General features: G+C 38.8%; 6 protein-coding genes across 10 annotated transcripts; 2 read left to right on the top strand and 4 right to left on the bottom strand.

Moving 5' to 3' along the window:
• Positions 1 to 210: 210 nt before the first annotated feature.
• On the top strand, positions 211 to 3124 carry mgme1 (mitochondrial genome maintenance exonuclease 1). Its single transcript, XM_029449660.1, has 5 exons — positions 211 to 959; positions 1043 to 1280; positions 1356 to 1488; positions 1666 to 1796; positions 2257 to 3124. The coding sequence occupies exons 1-5, from the start codon at positions 443 to 445 to the stop codon at positions 2294 to 2296; spliced, it is 1059 nt and encodes a 352-aa protein (XP_029305520.1). The 5' UTR covers positions 211 to 442; the 3' UTR covers positions 2297 to 3124.
• On the bottom strand, positions 2421 to 5412 carry LOC115019934 (glycine N-acyltransferase-like protein 3). 5 transcript variants are annotated; one of them, XM_029449664.1, is made up of 7 exons: positions 5224 to 5412; positions 5042 to 5135; positions 4736 to 4913; positions 4427 to 4537; positions 3758 to 3866; positions 2947 to 3073; positions 2421 to 2842 (listed from the first exon to the last, which is right to left on the bottom strand). In XM_029449664.1, the coding sequence occupies exons 3-7, from the start codon at positions 4805 to 4807 to the stop codon at positions 2443 to 2445; spliced, it is 819 nt and encodes a 272-aa protein (XP_029305524.1). In that variant the 5' UTR covers positions 4808 to 4913; positions 5042 to 5135; positions 5224 to 5412; the 3' UTR covers positions 2421 to 2442. The 5 variants fall into 5 exon arrangements, with proteins under 5 accessions (XP_029305524.1, XP_029305523.1, XP_029305522.1 ...); XM_029449663.1 differs by having other exon boundaries at positions 5042 to 5412; XM_029449662.1 differs by having other exon boundaries at positions 4736 to 5135.
• A 1121-nt stretch (positions 5413 to 6533) lies between these two features.
• On the bottom strand, positions 6534 to 9450 carry LOC115020100 (glycine N-acyltransferase-like protein 3). The gene is made up of 5 exons (XM_029449986.1): positions 9227 to 9450; positions 9019 to 9126; positions 8818 to 8938; positions 8104 to 8236; positions 6534 to 7281 (listed from the first exon to the last, which is right to left on the bottom strand). Exons 1-5 carry the CDS (start codon positions 9332 to 9334, stop codon positions 6882 to 6884), a joined length of 870 nt encoding a protein of 289 aa, XP_029305846.1. The 5' UTR covers positions 9335 to 9450; the 3' UTR covers positions 6534 to 6881.
• Positions 9451 to 10464: 1014 nt separating this feature from the next.
• cst3 (cystatin C (amyloid angiopathy and cerebral hemorrhage)) lies at positions 10465 to 12412 on the bottom strand. The gene is made up of 3 exons (XM_029449983.1): positions 12143 to 12412; positions 11347 to 11457; positions 10465 to 10880 (listed from the first exon to the last, which is right to left on the bottom strand). The coding sequence occupies exons 1-3, from the start codon at positions 12344 to 12346 to the stop codon at positions 10806 to 10808; spliced, it is 390 nt and encodes a 129-aa protein (XP_029305843.1). The 5' UTR covers positions 12347 to 12412; the 3' UTR covers positions 10465 to 10805.
• Positions 12413 to 12487: 75 nt separating this feature from the next.
• ephx5 (epoxide hydrolase 5) lies at positions 12488 to 16315 on the top strand. Its single transcript, XM_029449981.1, has 10 exons — positions 12488 to 12604; positions 12719 to 12760; positions 12850 to 13063; positions 13176 to 13356; positions 13460 to 13669; positions 13747 to 13876; positions 14217 to 14428; positions 15540 to 15648; positions 15756 to 15878; positions 15974 to 16315. Exons 2-10 carry the CDS (start codon positions 12738 to 12740, stop codon positions 16173 to 16175), a joined length of 1404 nt encoding a protein of 467 aa, XP_029305841.1. The 5' UTR covers positions 12488 to 12604; positions 12719 to 12737; the 3' UTR covers positions 16176 to 16315.
• Positions 16204 to 19269, bottom strand: mad2l1bp (MAD2L1 binding protein). Its single transcript, XM_029449982.1, has 3 exons — positions 18811 to 19269; positions 17456 to 17724; positions 16204 to 17367 (listed from the first exon to the last, which is right to left on the bottom strand). The coding sequence occupies exons 1-3, from the start codon at positions 19235 to 19237 to the stop codon at positions 16840 to 16842; spliced, it is 1224 nt and encodes a 407-aa protein (XP_029305842.1). The 5' UTR covers positions 19238 to 19269; the 3' UTR covers positions 16204 to 16839.
• Between the last annotated feature and the right edge of the window lie 515 nt (positions 19270 to 19784).

Below are 19784 nucleotides of genomic sequence, written 5' to 3'. Positions count from 1 at the left end.
ACAAATGCCACGATTGGTTTTTAGCCTAATCACAACATTTGTGTTGTTCACGATAACTTATTTTAAAACAACAATATTACATTTTGTTAGGTAACTGACAGGTGAGGCGTAATGAGTGTAACAATTAAATGATAGTAACTAAAAATGAGTAATGCCGGCACACACACACACACTGCGCATTATGGGAAATGTAGTTTCTGCCGTTACCAATGTAACCATACCCGGAAGTTGGTGCAACCGAAGAGGCGCGTCGTACAGAAACAGTTGTCTTTGTTTGGACAAGTTACTCTGGAACATGTTGGGGCAAGTACCGTCACTAAAATGAAGGAAAACATCTTACATTTACTGTTAAAACACTATAACCACTGTACGTAACGTCATATGTAGTTACTTAGCTCATAGGTTATTTGTCTTCTAAGATTGTTGTGTAGAGGTCGACGCAATGTTTATTCTTAAACGCGTGGTGTGCTTTGGAGGCATCATCGTGCCTCAACGCACCTCCCTCTCTGTGAGCAATTTATCTACTTGCCATTGCCTAAGTTTCCCAAAGAAACACAGTCCGTACAGCGCAGTGGACAGTGAGCGCTACTCTTCTCTTGTGAAGTCCGTCATGTCATCCAAGGTCCGATCCCAGACACCCGAGACCCTTCAAGCGGAGGACGAGCACATTTATGGACCTGTTGTGAAAGCTCAAATGCCGTCTTCGATTCCAAAGATGAGGGTACCCAAAACCCTGCATCCCTTCTTACACTGCGAAGAGACTGTAGAAACAGAGGAGATAGAGTCAGCACCTCCATCACGAATTTTGTTAAACCGGGGCCAAGGCAGGTCTTCGGTACCGAGTGTGACCCGCATTCTTCAACAGACGCTTTCCCCAGAGCAGATCTTCTATCTGGAGAGATGGAAGAGGAAGATGATCGCCGAGCTTGGAGAGGAAGGCTTCAAAGAATACAGTCAGAGTAAGTTTTGTAACATTAATTTATTAAATCATGTGTGGGGTTTATAGAAGGAGGACAAATAAAAAGCTGTTGTATTCAATCAGATTTATTTAGGCAAGGGAAGCTTTTCCATTCAGCTGTGGAGGACATCATGAGGTCAGGTGCAACATGGAAGAACAGAAATCCTTCGGAGACACCAGAGTGTCCATCTGAGGTACAGGGATACATGGAGAGCATCTCTCACGTACTGGAGGATGTCAGAGCAGTGAGAGCTACTGAAAGCACGGTGGAACATGCCGAGCTGAACTATCTGGGAATTGTGGATTGTGTTGCTCGCTACAGGTAAATATTATATTAATAAAATAAGAGATGGACTCTTTTTCCATATCAGACTTGTCATCCCATTTTTGTTTTCAGGGGTGTACTATGTCTTATTGACTGGAAGACTTCAGAGAAGCCCAAACCATTTTTGAGCAACACGTATGACAATCCTGTTCAGGTGGCAGCCTACGCCGGGGCTTTGAACCATGACAGCAACTACAAATACCAGGTTAATTTTCTGCTTTCCACCCCGATTGTTTAACTGTCTCTCAGCCTGAAGTCATATCCCTTATGTGAAAGATAATTTATAGAATCTTAAAAAACATATTTAATCTTTATAATTACTATATGTACGATACAGTGTGTCACACAAAATAACAAGCTCACTGACCTCTTCTCATTGCAGGTTGAAAATGGACTCATTGTAGTTGCCTACAAGGATGGCTCACCTGCACATGCTCATAAGTTGAGCGCAGAGCTGATGTTGCAGTACTGGAAAACTTGGTTGATTCGTCTCGAAGAGTTCACAGAACAAAAGTAAAGCAGTTTTTTCTTTTCCTTTCAAAATAATTCTATTTTTAATAAATCATGAGTTTTATTAAGGAGTAAATGTATTTATACTGTTTTATTATGTTGTTAATTACCAGATCTCAAACATCACTTTGGGCTGCAGCTACTGCATAATAATAAATGATCTGACAGAGAAGCCGGCTATAAAATTCATAGATCTTCGGCTCCCTTATTGATGTATATTAAAAAATATGTATAAAGAAAAGTCACGTAAGTGGAACAAATCTAATTAGAATTTAAGATATACAATAGTGCAGCACCTAAGATATAAGAATAACAATTAATGCAAACTGATTGCGTAGTAATGTAGCATGTATACATATACATAAGAACATACTTTTCCATTATCATGTATGCTTTTTTAAACAGAGTAATATCTATGCACATCATTGAAATTAAAGTGTTTTTCTTCTTCTTTTCATTTCAGATCCAGTCATGTATCAAGCGCTTCAGTGGAAAAGAGATGAGATGTGTCAAAAGAGGGCATGTCCATGTAGCCGATCATTTCAGTTAAAGGCAACTGAGCCTGAACTGAAAATATATCATGCTCCTATGCAGTAGGGTTTAAACATACGTTTTTTAACCCTCATTTCTGACTTCTTCTTTGAGGTATTTAATAATCATTGAATTGAAACCAGGCTTCCCTGTATGAGGGGACCTCAATGAAGCCCAGGTTTCTAAAGAGCTTGTAGGAGACCTTGTTCTCCTCCTCTATGAAGCAGTACACTGGGCAGCCTTTAGCGTGGAGTTTCTTGACCATGCTGCTGACCAGGACTTTGGCGTAGCCTTTCCCTCTGTGCTCTGGCAGCGTGTACAACATGCCCATTGCACACGACTCATATGTCAGGATCCAGGACACAGGCTTTCCTTCTTCATCCAGCACGCAGCAGGAGGGGAAGTTTGCAAGCATGTTCCTGATCATCCTGACAGCTTCGTTGTTCTTTCCAAACTTCCACGTCTGATTCACCAAGCCAACGTGGGATTCATCCAGAGAGCTTAGTGAGATCCCTGTGCTGATGCAAAACAGAGCAGATGGCCTTTCAGAGCGGAGTCCTGCTTTATTATTGAACTATTAAACCTAAGATGATGATTTGTACACCTCATGGCTAGGCTCTACCTGTCTATAGATGGAAGGTTGGATACATCCTCCAGTATCATCATGTGACACACTGCCAGTTGGATGCCGGACACGTCTTTTTCTGATGCCACTGCTTTGAATATCTCCATGTGGCGAAGGTTCATTCCTTGGACAGAAATGATGAAGTCAAATATTTTAATAAATGTGTGAAACTTCATTCACATTTTTCAGAGAAAATGTTATTTAAACAGGATTAAAGATGTCAGTCTATCAGAAGTGAATTCAAACTAGCTTTGAAACCACAAATGTGCAAATGTTGATGTATTTGGAAGACGTCACAAAGTTGCTCAGATATTTTGGAAGAAGAAATTATGGAGCATGTTTTTACATAGTCATCTTGGAATATAGGGTTTCACTTCCCCTATAATATCAAACTCCTCCAATCACATAATGTCTCCCTAACTTTTCCTTTATTCTTTTACCTTTTGTTTTACTTGCACTTTGCTCTATGGCTCTGGCCGTATAATTTAGATAATGTAATGCACTAAGGTGCTAATCTTTGCACTTGTTGTGGTGTAGGAATGTGACATAAAATGGAGGCATGATATGACAAAAAACAGGAGAACTTTGAACACTAAAATACAAAGCCTTAAAGGCAGCTGTGCAAAAGTCCCATTGAATAGAATTTCAGATGTCCTCTCCATTATTATATCTTGTTATTGAGTGATGCAGGAATTTTCATTAAAAAGTTGCATTTTTGCAAAGATCAGTGAAAGAAAAAAAGGTAAATGCCCTTCCGTGTTATTATTCAAGAGACAGTTAAAAGAACAAAAGTGTTTATTGCTATTACCAAGACAAAAGACGTGGGTCCAGTCAATAACAGAGGACTTCCTTATGATTTCCTCTAGAATAGCTTCATCATTGGCAAAAACCAGTGTGTCTTTGAAGAGATCACCCTTCTGTAAGAAGTAAGACGTGAAGAAGATACACAAACACGTATATATATAATATGTATATATATATATTTACATGTGTGTGTGTATATATATATATATATATATATAAATATGTATATATATATATATATATATATATACACATACACACACACATGTACATGTACATGTATATGTATATATATATATATATATATATATATATATGTATATATATATATATATATATATGTGTATATATATATATCTATATATATGTATATATATATATATATCTATCATATATATATGTCTATATATATATATATATGTCTCTCTGTCTGTCTCTGTCTATCTGTCTCTCTCTCTCTCTCTGTCTCTCTCTCTCTCTCTCTCTCTCTCTCTCGTCTCTCTCTAGCTCTCTCTCTCTCTCTCTCTCTCTCTCTATCCTCTCTCATATCTCTCTCTCTCTCTCTCTATCTCTCCCTCTTTCTCTTTCTCTCTTTATCTCTCTCTCTCTTCTATCTCTCTCTCCCCCATGTATACATATACACGTATATATGTATATTTATATAAGTAGTTACCTGTTCATATTGTGGTTTGCAGACAATGACATTGAACTCTGGCCATCTGTCCACTAAAACCCTCACAGGGTCTGATCTGACTCTGTTTCTGAGGACCAAATAACCATAAACCTTAAAAATGAAAGAAATGGTTACATTGTAATCCAAATAATTATTCGATCAGTTATTAGTGCAGTGGATATATGTGGAGGTTTTGTCAAGCAAATAAAACAATTATAGGCTAATATTAATCATTGACTTGCAATATGCTATGTTGTGTAAGCATATTAAATATAAGTTATGTTTTACAGTAGATCTGACTGTACTCACCTGTTGTGACCGAGGTAAATATCTTTTCAGATGTTGCTCGGTAATTTTCAGCTGCTCTCCGGTCAGTTCCATAGTAATTTCTGGCTAAATCTTTCCAGTCGGCAGTATCAAGTGAAACCGTGCCGAAGTCCAGTAGACAAATAAGTCTGTCGTTGTCTATAGTGGTGGGCGGATCGATCTAAAATATCGATGGTATTGATCAATACTTGCGTGATGAGATCGATACATATGTTTCAGTTATTCTTCACTACGTTCAGTATACAACTCCCGTTAAATCATCGAGGTTGTGCATGTGCAAACACTCACTCTCTTCGCTCATGCTCACTCTGCCCCCCCCCCGCACTGCTGGCTGCATGATGGCAGAGAAGAAGAGGAGCGGCCGATTGGTGTTTTTTTACAGCTGCAGTCCAAAATAATACAATGTTTGCAGAAAACAAATAAGGTACTGAGGAAACACCACAAATGTATACAAACATCTAAAAACACACCCAAAAGAGAACTCCAAGCTGCAAAGTAAACAGAGGGAGGAGGGAAATCCCCAAACCACAACCAGACCCCCCCGGCACCGAGACAGAAGTCACTGGCAGAGGCCTTTCAAAAAAAGTATCGGAATCGGCAATACTGGCCCTGTATTTACTTGGTATCGGATCGATACCAAATGTTGCAGTATCGCCCACCCTATGGTTCGGGGCAGTAAATGCGAACTGGGCGGGCGTCTTTTTTTTTTATCAGGCCGAAGAGGGCTTCCGAGTCACACTTTCGACACGTGAGTTGTGGGTCAACTTGTAAAGAAAAATGTCTGCCGTGTTCTCTATTGCCCAGCAGTGGTGGAAGAAGTAGGATACTTAGATTTTTTACTTAAGTAAAAGTAAGCAATACAACATTGTAAAGATACTCTGACAAGTATTGCGTTCACACTCATATTCAAATAGAGGTACAAATGTATTAGCATCAAAATGTATTTATTAAATTAAATTATACTTATATTTCAAGCACCGAAAGTATTCGTTATGCAGACTGGTTTTTACTGTAGCTTTAAATACCCAACGGTAAAAAGGTAGCACATACATACACACACCTCCAGGACAAAGTAGACTCGTCTCAGTTTCACCAATTTATTCTGGCCATTACAAACTGATGTTTAAGCCTGGTGGCCTTCATTCTTCACCTTTATGTCAGATTCATTATATTACTGAACTATAATTAGTGATGCATTAATGTAAAACACTTCAATGTTGTAGCTGGTCAAGGTGGGTATCATCTAAATTACTGCATTATGATAATATCTTAATCTATAATAATACATCAGAATTAATCAGTTGGTTTATATGTTTGTATTAATTATATAAATCTGCAAAGTAATCTGGAGCTACAGAATAAATGAAGTAAAAAGTAAAATATTAGGTATAGTACTTACCATCACTGATGCCCAGTATATTTTAGGCTAATGCTCGTCAATCAGTAAAGACTTGTCATAAACCCAGTTTCAGATTTTGCAATTATTTCTTTGTCATAATAGAAAAAGGGCAATATCAAAATGTTTATCGAGGCCATAGCCTATAAATCCATGACTACAAATAATGTACTGCACCTAATCTAGTCAAAGCTGGATGGAAAACGCTGAGACCTGAATGCATTTTTATAAGTTGTTTCAGAATTGTGAAGCCTTTTTTATAGTTATGGAAACAGAAAAAATACATGTGCATGCTGTCCTTGAATCTGGAGTACATTGACACCAGGAACCTGCTGAAACTTTGACAGTAATGTGAAAAGGAGAACATGCTTTTTTTGAAACAAGTATGCATAACATGTCTTTATTTTAGGGAACCATGCTTACTAATAATTACAAAATGAGGAAAGACTGTAGGCTAAGTGTGTATGTACATCATTTGATAATTTGTTTATCTCTCCTCTTATTCACCTGTATCTATAACGAAAAGGGACATACTTTCTTCTATTACTTGTGTTAGTTATACTTCTTTCACTTACACCACCATTATGGCAGTCCAGTTTTTGATGCAATGCTTTGAAGAGCCTATCAAATGTATAAACTTTACATTTTAATCACATTTAATTTCCTACATAACCTACAAATGATGTTTACCTGAAGATTTCAGCTATACATTCGATTACAATGGTTTCCAAATCAGAAGTTGAATTCAAACCAGGCTGCCCTGTAAGCGGGATCCTCAATGAAGCCCAGATTTCTAAAGAGCTTGTAGGAGACCTCGTTCTCCTCCTCTATGAAGCAGTACACTGGGTAACCCTCAGTGTGGAGTTTCTTGGCCATGCTGCTGACCAGGACTTTGGCGTAGCCTTTCCCTCTGTGCTCTGGCAGCGTGTACAACATGCCCATTGCACAGTAGTCGTACACCAGAATCCAGGACACCGGCTGACCCTGGCCATCAGTGATGCAGCATGACGGGAAGTTGCCAATGAGGTTTTTAATGTTCCTGTAACCCTGCTTGTTCCCTCCAAACTTCCAGGTTTTATTCACCAAGTCCACATGGGAAAGGTTAAGAGATGAAATCCTTGATTCAAGCTCACTGTAGAGAAACAGATTACGATTACCTTTCATCTGAGCGGAGAAACAATATTATTTTACTTTTTACTTGCGAAATGTATAATAGTTGTTGTGGAAGTTTTCCTGCTTTACTCTGGAGAGATGTATATAAAGTCAAATAAATGGTGATAGAGACAGAGTTGTCTTTGTGCATTTATTTGAGATCTCAAAGGCACCAGTTCTACAGAGCACAATGTAGTCTGTAGGAGGGCACACTTTATACACACTTGGTCCCTTGACTCTAGTGACTGAGTGATAAACACAGCAGGGGACAAACTGCTGATGACCTATAGAACAATAAAACATCAGTCAATTATTTACTGTAAACAAGCAATAAACCAAAGATCTCTGTTAGATTAGTTCCTTTTGATGTTTGTAAGGTCATCTCCTCCAATCTGATGAACCCAGTCCTGGGAAACGCCATCCTTTTATCTTTGGGTATATATATACATAGACATTTGTTTCTCGGAGCAACATAGTATCCTGACTTTGTCTCTTTTATAACAGTTATGTAAAAAATAAATCAAATGGCACACCCAAGATTCTTTCTCAGAGAGTTAATCAGTATGTAAATCTAATGAGAGGACCATCTGTGTCCTGTCTTACAATGCCTCCCCCATTATAACAAGAAAAGGCAGTTGACCCTGGCTTGATAAGGGAACTTGTAAAGTTGTGCAAATGCATGAAAAGAGAAATAGGCAGATCATCACTTGTAACATTATTAGAACATTATTTAAACAGTAGACATTTAAATTGCTATTACATAATATCCTTAAAAAGTAATTTTCTAAAGATTTGACTATACCTGTTAGCTGCTGGTGTGAGCAGATGGGTGCTGGCTGGCAAATATAGAAGATGTACTTTAACAAAGCATCGGTTGTTGACTTCTCTCTCAGAAGACATTTCTTTGAGCATGGGGACATGGGACACGTCAAATCCTGCAGGACAAAAATGATTCTCATGTTAGTAGCGTTCTGCTATTTTTCTTTAGCAGGGGGTTACATCAGTAGTGAAGGAAGTCTTCACCTCCTTTACTCAGTAAAAATAGCAAAAAAACACACTAATATACCAAAATAATCCATTACAGGTAAAGTCCTGTATTGAAAATGTTTTTAAAGTATGCAACTATGAGCTAAAAGTACTGACTTTTTTTACTGTTAGTCGAGGTGGAGTTCATGTATATATCGTATATGATGTACTGTTGGGTAGTTTCATAATAATGCATATTTTATAAGCTTGTCATGCTATGTTTCCTGTGTAAAATCGTATGAGTAAAGTTGTAACTAGAGGTGTCAAATAATCTAAACTAAATGTAGTGAAATAAAATATTCAATAGTAGGGCTACCTCTGAATTGTAGTAGAGTAAAAGTATAACGTGGTGTGAAATGGAAATACTTAAGTAAAGTGCAATTACCCAAAACTGCAATTAAGTAGGCCTTTAGTATTTGAGTAAATGTAGGCCGATAGTTACATTACACCACTCACAATACACCTGTGGAATAAGAAAGCAGTGTCTCACCTCCAATACAAAATAAAGTGCTCCAGTCAATTGCATTCTCTTCTGTCAGCATTTTCATTAAAATCTGTTCGTCCATGCTGTAGATTATCACTTTTTTCCTGAACTCCAGTGCGTGCTTGTTCTGTGAAGTAAACGCAAAATATAGTGGTGACATGCAAAAACACGAAGAAAAGCCTCCAAAGTAATGCTATTTAAACTCACCTTGGGGTCAGGTCGACAAATGATGACTTTAAAATCAGGCCAGGTATCAACAACAACATCCAGTGTGCTGGGTTTGTTCCTGTTAATACCATATAGGATACCGTATACCTAAAAGCACGAGACGTTTAGAGCTACAGTGACTTACATTAGGCAGAAAGACACTGCGATAACTTGCTGACATACAGAGGAAAGTATTTAAAATGGCTACCTTAAAACTCTTGGGTAGGTGTTTTAGTAGAACTTCTTCAGCGATCTGTAGTTCGTCTTTATTTAGGACCTTCATGTTCGGAGAGTAAAGCTTATTTAATAATGCCATCTATCCTGCCTGTCGGTTTATACTGCTCTCTTTCAATAAAAATGGCCTCAAGCTATATAAATCATACGACGCTGAAGTTAGGTTGCGACATCTCATACTTGTCAACATTGGAATTTCAAAATAAGGGAAATTGTTTTGGCGGACTCCGCCCATATTTGATCAGCTGCTCTCAGCCCCCATATAATGTACATGTAAACACATAAAGGACGGGTATATACATTCAGGAAACACATGTTTATTTAAAGAATGTATTACTTGTACAGACATGTTTATAATATTTATGTATTGTATGTATTAGTTATTATCAATGTATTTGATGATGGAGGAGTTGTGTGGCTTGTTTCCCCCCACGAGGACTTCTTTGCGATTTCAGTCTTGAAACATGTGGCTACACTGCGACTGAAATCATCGCAGAAGCTGAAGGCTCTTGTCACACATGAAGTCATTGACAGTGTATGTTTTGTGCCTCGTGCTTGTGCTTGGACACTGTTTCATGCTGACTAACATCGCTTATTCCGCCGTGTGCGATGCTAACATCTGAATGGCACACTTTTGCACGAGTTTGCCCGACTCTGCTTTTTATTAAATAAGGGAAGGTCTCCTCCCATTTGTCTAGTTACTTGCATAAAGTGTTAACTTCTTTGGCAGGTACAACTGCGTCTCCATTTATCTCCCGTTCACTGTGACTCTCATATGTTTTCATCTTCTTCTTCTGTGGCAGAGACATCCGTTATTAATTATTAAAATAAAAGTCCAACTAGGGTCCAATGTTCAAAATGAGCCAAACTGTTTCATGCTTCGTACTAGTTCAATTGTATTGTCCCCGTCAAATATAAGTAAATCAAATTTATTTTTTTGACTGTGTATTCTTTTGTTTCAATGTCAGCTCATATTTTGTGTAGAAATCTATGTTCAAAGTCTACACTGGGTTGATGGGGGGAAAAAAAATGACTTTATTGATCTCCAGAGGAAGAAATGTTTTTTTTTTTAGCTGTGGTAATCATCATTAATTCTGAATATGAAGTTTCTACTTCCTAAATTATATCTTTCCCCTATTGGCTAATGTCAGATGACCTGTAGAAATGATGAAAAATAAATAAATAAATGCATTTACCACATGGACACATTCATTTAAGTTCACATGCTACTTTAATTTTCAATTTCATTTTAAAACAGTGTGTGGTTTGTAATCAACAATCATAGTTATTTGTTAGTTGCTTGGTTTAGTGATTATGCATAACAAAGTTGCTCCTCTAAGAGTTCATTAACCTCTACATTGCTATACTGTATGGGTTTAACTGAAACACTGACTTTCAACAGTTCAGTTATTCAATACATCATACAGTGAAGTAGGCAGAACATGGAAATGTTAATACTTTTGTGGTTCATGTACAGGAAAAAGCATTGCTCTGAATGAATGTTATTCTTCTAACACATGCCAACACTGGAGATTTCCCACGTAGTTCTCTTTCTAGCAACTCTGATTCAACAGCTGGATGTCGTTAATCCACGGGCGGCTCCACACTGTAAATGTGCACAGGTAGGGCTGAGGAAGAAAAAGATACACACATTATTTTTTATATACAACACCATAGAATGTAAAGTATTGTAAAAGACATCACCCCCATGTTCAATGATCTTTTACAGATCCGATTTCATGCAAGTAAAAAAAGATTCCTCTTTCAATGGACTATCATTTTTAATAGGTTAATGTTGAAGTATTTGTTAAACTTCGTCATCTGATTAAAAATGACGAGCCAGTTCTCCGCTTAACGCTACTCTAATTCCAACTTCTCTCTCCGCTAACAGTAACAAACAAAGCTCTATAGTTCAAAGAGGGGAAGTATGATCGTTTCACAATCTGCTAGTTTGTGGTCTACTGTTGAAGAGAGAAGTACAAGTCTACTGTATGACATTTAAAAATGGTGTCCAATAGTTTCCAATGGCAAAAAGTGAATGTGGATTTATTTCTTCTAGGAGCTGAGGTTGTCGCCTCTTATAAAAGTCATTACCCCAGCCAGTTGTGGGTCTTGGTTGATGGTACACATTTCATTTGCAGTGCCCTTTCTGCAGGAGGTCTTTGCCATTCTCACGGTTATGAGGTACTTGGAACCAGCAACAACCTGTAAAGAGAAGAGGGTGGGTGGTGGAAATACAGATCACGGTAAACCTTTATGATAAAGTACTGTAGCAATCCTACAGCAGAAGCAAGGCAAAACTAGCATCCATTACATTCCAGACACATTTAATTAATACACACCCTAAATATGAACACTTGTCATGATCAGTTTATCTTTGTGTCTAAATACCAATGAGGTACAAACCAACTCTTGGGTATACAACTAAATGACTACAAATTACTTGAAGCAAAAAGCGGTTTGTTTTTTATAAACGTGAAAAGAACAAGTTTTCAGCTCATTTATGCATTTTTAAAAGTCTGGGCGGACCTGTTACATGTTATAGTGACACAAAAACAGACAGGACAAAAAGGGGTTGGATTGGATTATGGTTGTTTGTCCTCAAAAGAACATGTTGTACTGCCTATCCCTAAATTACCAACAGTATCCATGTAAACAGTATACACATAAAGAGATACATTACTGTTCATGGGACTTTAGGTAGATAAGAAGTACACATTTAACATTTAGCCTTATGGGCACAGGCGTAGGCTATAAAGCCTACTCTAACTGTAACGTTAATGGCAAATATCAATCCGCGGCCGACATGTAAACTGGATTATCTTGATTTCACAAGGTCTGTGAAGTAAAGTCCGAAGACATTCAAAAGTCCAAATGAAACGATACTAACCTGTCTCTGAACCTTGATCACTTCTTCCACTTGGCTGAGGTAATCATCGTTGAGGCCCCGGTTGTGTTGGACGACAGCAAAGTTGAGGGCATCGCTTACCCCTCCGTCACTGACATTTACGTCTGAAAACCCCCCTACCAGACCTGCTGTTGCGGTGACGGCGAAAACCGCCACAAAAACAGGGACTACAATCTTCCACATCATGTTACTCACTGAAGCTAAGGACTCAAAACAACAGCTCGACGTGTCCTCCTTTTTATATAAACAACGACGTCACGGCTGTTTTGTGCACGGGGAGTGACACATCTCGCAGCCAATCAACGATCTCTATAACACAAACCAGTTCATCTGGGTTTCCCTTCAACCAGTCGCGATTGTGTTGGTTTTGTGCACGTAGTGGCCCCTTCCACTTGTAGACAGTTTAACGTGATCTGCAGGCAACATTAAAAGGAAGCACACAAGGTATGTTGAAACGCATGGTGGTTAGATTTTCGCGTGCTGTGCACAGTTTTTGAAGTACGTTGCGGAAAATATTTATTTTTTACCTCTGTCCCACTAATGTACGTCTAAAAAAAGACCCTTTGGAACTGCGGAAATGGAGAGACTCCTTTTTCTGAAGTAAGTATGCTTTTACAGCTAATTCTATTGTTGTAATTATATTAGAGCTTAAATGTGTTTTTCTCATATTTCCTCTCCACACTTTGCAGGAGAACTTTCTGTAGCTTGGATACCTTCCAACAGCAGATCCTAATAGGCTCAGCTGTGGCAGCAGGGGGGATACTGGCATACATGGTGCACAAAAGAAGACAAGTCAAAAGTATTCCTCTCGGTGAAGGATGGTGGGGAGCAGGAGAGAAGCCACCATCAGAGGATGATCAAATCCATCCCTTTAAAGTGCAAGCCTCAGATGAAGAGATTCAGGTCATTTTGAGTTGTTAACTAAATGTTTAATCACCAATTACCAAATGAAAAGATCCAGTAATAATAAGTAGCATGTTTATGTGAAGTAATCAACAGTGCTCTTTATCAACAGGACCTTCATGAGCGCATTGACAGAGCCCGCTACGCTGAGCCTTTAGAAGATAGCTGCTTTCACTATGGCTTCAATTCCACGCATCTCAAGCAAGTGGCTTCATATTGGAGACATGAGTTTGACTGGAAAAAGCAGGTGGAAGTGCTTAACAAGTATCCACACTTCAAAACTAAAATAGAAGGTACACATGAGGGTTTGCATTTGCTTTAGAGTAATAATTTCAAATAATTAGTCCACACACTATTTTGTTTTATTTTCACACCAATGCTTTTGCTTCAATGCAGGATTGGATGTGCACTTCGTCCACGTGCGACCACCCCACCGTGACAATCAGAAGGTTCTGCCTATCATGCTCGTTCACGGCTGGCCTGGCTCCTTCTATGAGTTCTACAAGATTCTGCCACTTCTCACAGAGAACCAGGATGGTCTTGTGTTTGAGGTCATATGCCCGTCTATCCCTGGCTTCGGTTTCTCAGAAGCTGCTCATAAACAAGGTAGAGGAGTATAAATGTATAAATGTATGTATGCTTGAGCCGCAGATGTTACATATGTGCTTCCTGTATCTTTTTAGGATTCGACAGTCTCGCTGCAGCCCGGATTTTTCTGACACTGATGGAGCGTTTAGGATTTTCCCAGTTCTATCTGCAGGCAGGAGACTGGGGCTCTCTCATCACCACCAACATGGCACAAATGAAGCCTCAGTAAGACAGCAAAACAAGCTCTTACATTCCACAAGTTATGTTACTGCAGTGGAATTTCCACCTCCCACTTGTTTTTTTATTTTTATAAAAGAGAGCATTGTGACATTCTTACTTAAATTATGAAACCGTCTTACTTATTTACTGTGTGCAAAGTGCACAAATGACCAAAACTACTGACGCTACAAATTCCTCAAGGCTGCAGCAAAAAGGACTTTTTGCCAAAAGAAAAACATGATAAACGCATGTCGCATTTCTAGCTATAATTTGGAACTTATTTCAGATTCAAATTTTGTAAGACTTTTACTCTTTGGTAAAATTGACTCTTTATAATCTTTTCCAGGTGCGTGAAAGGTCTCCACTTAAACATGTTTATATCAAACAAAGGGTTTAAAGTGCTGCTTTCCATCATTATTGGTCCTTATCTGCCCTTCCTGGTGGGCTTATGTCGGGAAGATGTTCGCCGGTTGTTCCCTTTCATGGAGAAAAATGTCTGGGAGACACTGAGGGAATCAGGCTACCTTCACATCCAGGCCACTAAACCAGACACTGCAGGTGGGGACATACACAACCAAGAAACAGATTCAAAGACTCACCACCTGAAACCAGCAAGCTGTTCCTAGTATTTTGTAATCTCATTATATTATTGCAGCTCTTAAAGGGATAGTTGGCATTTTTTAAGTGGGGTTGTATGAGGTCCATAGTCAGTAGATGGCGGTCGGTACGCCCCCAGTTTGGAGAAACAGACAGGAGTACTGCTGTGGATGAGGGCAGCAGCAAAAAAGTATTTTAGCTGCCAAATCAATATCAAATCAATTTATCCATTTACGCTCTCTTTAAAGCCACCAGAGTCCATTGACAAAAACAGTAGTTTGAGATAATTTATGGGGATCTACAGATGGTTATGGAGATACAAATAAAATAATGTATTAAAATGAAATAACATATTTTGAAACTGGGGAGTGGCTTTTATATTACAATCGCCTGTATCGGAGATATAATTTGCCTTAAAAAAGATGTTTTCATTGAGTGCAGTTGTGATACATTTATACAAGCACCCCCTAATTAAGCCAAGCTTATTTAACTATTTACAGCACAAATGGCCACTTGAGTAGCTGTGGGGCTTACAGCAATCATGCCAAAAAGCATTAAAACACTTGCCAGCACACAGTAGGTCTACAGCTATATGTGTTGACAGTTGTTGAGCGATAAATGCCTCATCATGTGGGGATGGGGTTTCGCGAACACCAACATAATTATTCTTGGGGGTTGCGACTCGAAAAAGGTTGAGAACCACTGATTTTAAACACTAAAGTCACACAATAGCACAAACTAACAACCCGATGGAGGCAGCGGTAGACCAGTAACTCCTGTGTTCTGCGAGGTAATATTACTTGGTGGCTTTGGTGAGAGCATAGATAGCGGCTTCAGTTCCCCGTCAAAGTTGAACGGTGAAAATATTCTAAATATTGTGTACACTTAAAGTGATAGTTTTTATAGGTGTTTTAAATGTTTTGCTGCTGCCCCCATCCACAGCACTATTGCTTAACTTCCATGCCGGTCTGCTTCTCCAAACCTAAATCTACTGTAGGTAGTATTACTGATGATAGATAATTACCTCCTATATCAAAACTGTCCCTTTTAATATCTTAAACTGTGTCTACAGGCTGTGGAGTGAATGACTCTCCTGTAGGCTTGGCAGCCTACATTCTGGAGAAGTTCTCCACCTGTACTGATCGGAGGAACAGAGATCTGGTGGATGGTGGGCTGGAGAGGTACAAGAGGGAATTCAGTTTTGCTTTTTTTTGGCATAGAAATGGTATGATGGATTTAAAAGGTTTATGTGATTGTTGCTGGATGTAATTGATTAATGTCCAAGCAGGAAATTCAGCCTGGATGACCTTCTGACAAACATCATGATCTACTGGACCACAGGCTCCATAGTGTCCTCCATGCGCTTCTACAAAGAGAACGCAAAGATTTTTCTTGACAGAGAGGATGAAAAGTATGTGGCCAAATGCTCCTTTGCAAACTATGGCTTTAACGAATTTGACAAGCTTATTATCCTATTACTGATTTATTTTTCCCCTTATGTTTTAGGACGGGGGTATTTGTGCCCACTGGACTTGCTGCTTTCCCTTGCGAGCTGGTGCACTGTCCTAAGTCGTGGGCACAAATTAAGTATCGAAACATCTACTCCTACACTTTCATGCCACGAGGTGGACACTTTGCTGCCTTTGAGGAGCCCCAGCTGCTAGCCAAAGATCTTGTCCAGTTTGTCAAAAAAGTGGAGGATTTCTGAACTCATTGATGCACTCAGACCAATGTAATTATGGTACATCTGTTCTTTATTATTGCTGTCGTTTGAGTAGAGATTTTGTTTAAACATTCCAAATGGTACACAAATGTACAAACTTGTTACTAAAGATCATTTTCACACTACAATGCATCTTCCATTCATTGCCTTCCAAAGTGCAGCAGTCAAAATATTTCTTATGTTTATATAAAAATGTAAACGTACACATGATACTGGCACTAATGTTTCCACAGATGGGATTAAAGAGGGCAATATAATGCATTCAATCTTCATCTAATGCTCATTAAAAATAAATTGCAACAATAGTGTTTGAGTTAATGTACTTAATATTAGTATTTTATGCAAAACATTCTTCATAAATATAAATACACTGTTCAAGCGGATTTCATGCCAACAAAACCTTTAAGAACACATTCTCAGTATTTCAAAAGAATAAAAAAAAGGTTAATACATCAATAAACCCACTATTGTTTTAAGTGACGTACTTTTAATCACAAGTAACATGCAACTCTTAATTAATTAAAATATGGACAGCTCTGTTCAGAATTCAAGTTCTAAATTCACTTGAAACACCATTAAAATGTAATTGTACTATACAGGCTCCAGAAAGAGAGCTCCAACCTCAGACTGTGCTCAACATGTTTTTGGGTCACTTGCCAAAGCCCTTGATAGTCATGGGCGCCTGAAACCACACATAATCCTGCCAGTCTGACCCCTCTGCCCTTGGTTCCTTACAGGTGCTGGGATCAGTAGACAGAGCAATAATTTGGTTCTTTACACGGGTTGGCACTTTAAATTGTAGTTTAGGGCGGAACCAACCAACTCCGCAATCCCTGTGGGCCAGTGCCAAAACTGTGGTGGGCATTAAACGAACAGGTCTGGTGTCAGACAAAAGGTCGGCCACAAAAAGAGTGCGGAAGAGTTGCCTTAAGCATGCCGATACCCGTAGACATTGATCTCCAGCAGCCAATACCAGAGTCTCCATGTTGATTTCATACAGCTCTTTGGGGAGGATGAGGGATCCACCCATTAACAGCAGCACGCGGGGCACCCTGCTCAGGGAAAAAAGCACCTCCAGCTGCTGCAGCACCTCCTCTAGGTCCTGAAGGGTCTGTTGACACTTGCGCCAATCCATGTTTGCAGACTGCACCGGCCTCCGACTTACTATGTCTTTATCCTGAGAAGCAAAACATTCGGTAAACTCATATCCACAACACTTCTTCATTTATGAACATTTGATGTGCACACACATTTTTCCTATTCACCTGCATTGAGGCTTGCTGTTTCTTCTGGGAGTACACAAGCTGGTCATACGTCATAGGTAGTTGCTGTCTCTGATAGAGAATGCACTTGAGGATCTCGCTGACGAAGCGGCAGCAGCCTTCCTGAGTTACAGTGCCGGGGAAAACCACGTTCACACAGCCTTCGTCCTGCGCTCTTTTCATCATCTCAGAATCATTGTCCTCTGTGTTAATGTGTTGTTGACTGCCAGTCAAACTTCTCTCACTAGAATTGTCCTCTTCTTGGGTGTTATCTGTCCAAATAACCAGAATAATGTCATTAGGGTGAGCAATGGACCAGTCTTGCTCAAGTTTAGCTATTTAAAAGTTAATGAAATCTAGCAAGGCCAGTGTTCTTATAAAGCAATTTTCCTTATTCCCCCTACACTTAACATACAGCTACTGGCTGCCCGTAGTGGAAGAATTACTCAGATACTCTACTTAGGCATACAGAGCAAATACTCTGTCAGTTAAAGTCCTACATTGAAGGCTTTGCTTAGGTACAGATTTAAAGAGTAGTACATCAGGTCTTCATATTATTCTACCGGATTAAAATGATTGATGCTTTAACATGTATGCAGCATTTTAATGCAGCTGGTCAGGACAGGGATTTTTTTTCCTGTATACTGCTGGATAGTTTAATCCTATTTTCTTTGTTGACAATGTTTTATAAGCATAAATGAGCATAATCTCAGTCTGTAAATAACTAGAGAATAGTAAATTATGTTCATTAGTTTTCCAGAGTGTAAAATGTCATCTTCAGATGTCTTGTTTTGTCAAAACAACAGTCCTAAACTCAAATATATTCAGTTTACAATAACAAATTATTAAAGAACACAGAGTGGCTACAAATCATCCCAATTAGGAAACTGGAATAAGACATTGATTGCAGCCTTAACTTCAAAACATTAATCGTTCATCATAATGGTTGCTCAATAATTTTTGATGACAATCAATACATTAAGTACTGTGAGTAATTGAGTAACTTCAATAATATATTGGAAATACTCAAAGTACCTCAAAACTGTATCTCAGTACAGTACTAACGTATGTATATTATGTCTGCCTGTCTTATGCAGTATTTTGATAGTGTCAACATGTTAACTGGACACTTGGAGTAAATGCAACTTAAGAGAACAGAGGACTTTTAACAACAACATCTTACATTTGTTTCCCACTATCAAAATGAAAACGCAGTCTTTTTACAATGCAACAGCTGATCTTAATAATTTTAACAACCTGCTTTACACTCATGTTCAGGGCTGGATCTCAGAACGTGCTAAAAAATGAGTAACGTTGCTATAATGAGCATGGGTACCTACACCGGTTATATTACCTACCAGGAGTGCTGGTTGTGGAGGGTATAACGGTGTTTTCTTTATCTTCGGCGTTGTTCACACTATTCCGTTTTGAATTTAGTTGATGTTCAGGGGAAGCATCTTTCAATTCCACTCCATGTTTCGCCTTTAAACATGTGTTTACGGCCTGTGGTGTGAGTTGTTGGGCTACTTCCGCAGACGGTCGGCATGAATTTGAGTCGTCGGGAACACAATGTAACGTTAAGACTTTACATGTTATATTCGGTTCCTCCAGCGGGCTAACATCTTTTTCTGACGAAAACGACAGGCGCCTTGTTACCCCATTATCTACGCTGTTAATAATGGACGGGGTTTCCATGCCTTCAGAGTTTGATGTTGGTTTATATTTCTTCGAGTCTTCTGCCATAATTTTGAATATCCCCGCCGGGTCTTTCTCCCAGTGCATCATGGGAAACGTGGATCGACTGTGATGTTGCGTTCACGTTAAATGGAAAGATTTGAAAAACAAAACCCCATTTGAAAATACTGTTCGTCCTGCTATAACCTGCTAATAAATACATCAAAATACGATCATTTTGTGCGGGGCGTGAAGGCTGAGTTTGTAGGTGATTCGTGTTTTTCTTTTTACAGCTTGCAGAGTTTTGAACGTCACTAAAAAAACAGTTATTTCATATGACACTTTGAATGAAGCACTTTTATTGTAACAGCAAATGTAACAACGCATAACACAAGCTTGCATTAGTTTAATGATACTTTAAGTCCTCGTTTGACGCTCTAAAATCGGTTTGACAGTGGCACCAGTAAAACGCATTGTTTGGCCATTGTGTTGAAGTGCAGCTGTCGATTTTCCCCGTGACAAATACAGCATAGAGATCAAATTAACGTGACCGTGGACGTTAAATTATATTAACACATTGTTAACACATTAGATCGGATTTCAATGTCATACAATGGGTGTATTTAAAAAAAAACTCAAAGTACAATTTAAAGTTTAA

This window comes from Cottoperca gobio, chromosome 15 (genome assembly GCF_900634415.1).
Source record: "Cottoperca gobio chromosome 15, fCotGob3.1, whole genome shotgun sequence".
Classification (NCBI taxonomy): Eukaryota; Metazoa; Chordata; class Actinopteri; order Perciformes; family Bovichtidae; genus Cottoperca; species Cottoperca gobio.
The sequence above is the reverse complement of the archived record's forward strand: the minus strand, read 5'-3'. Positions and strand labels throughout refer to the sequence as shown.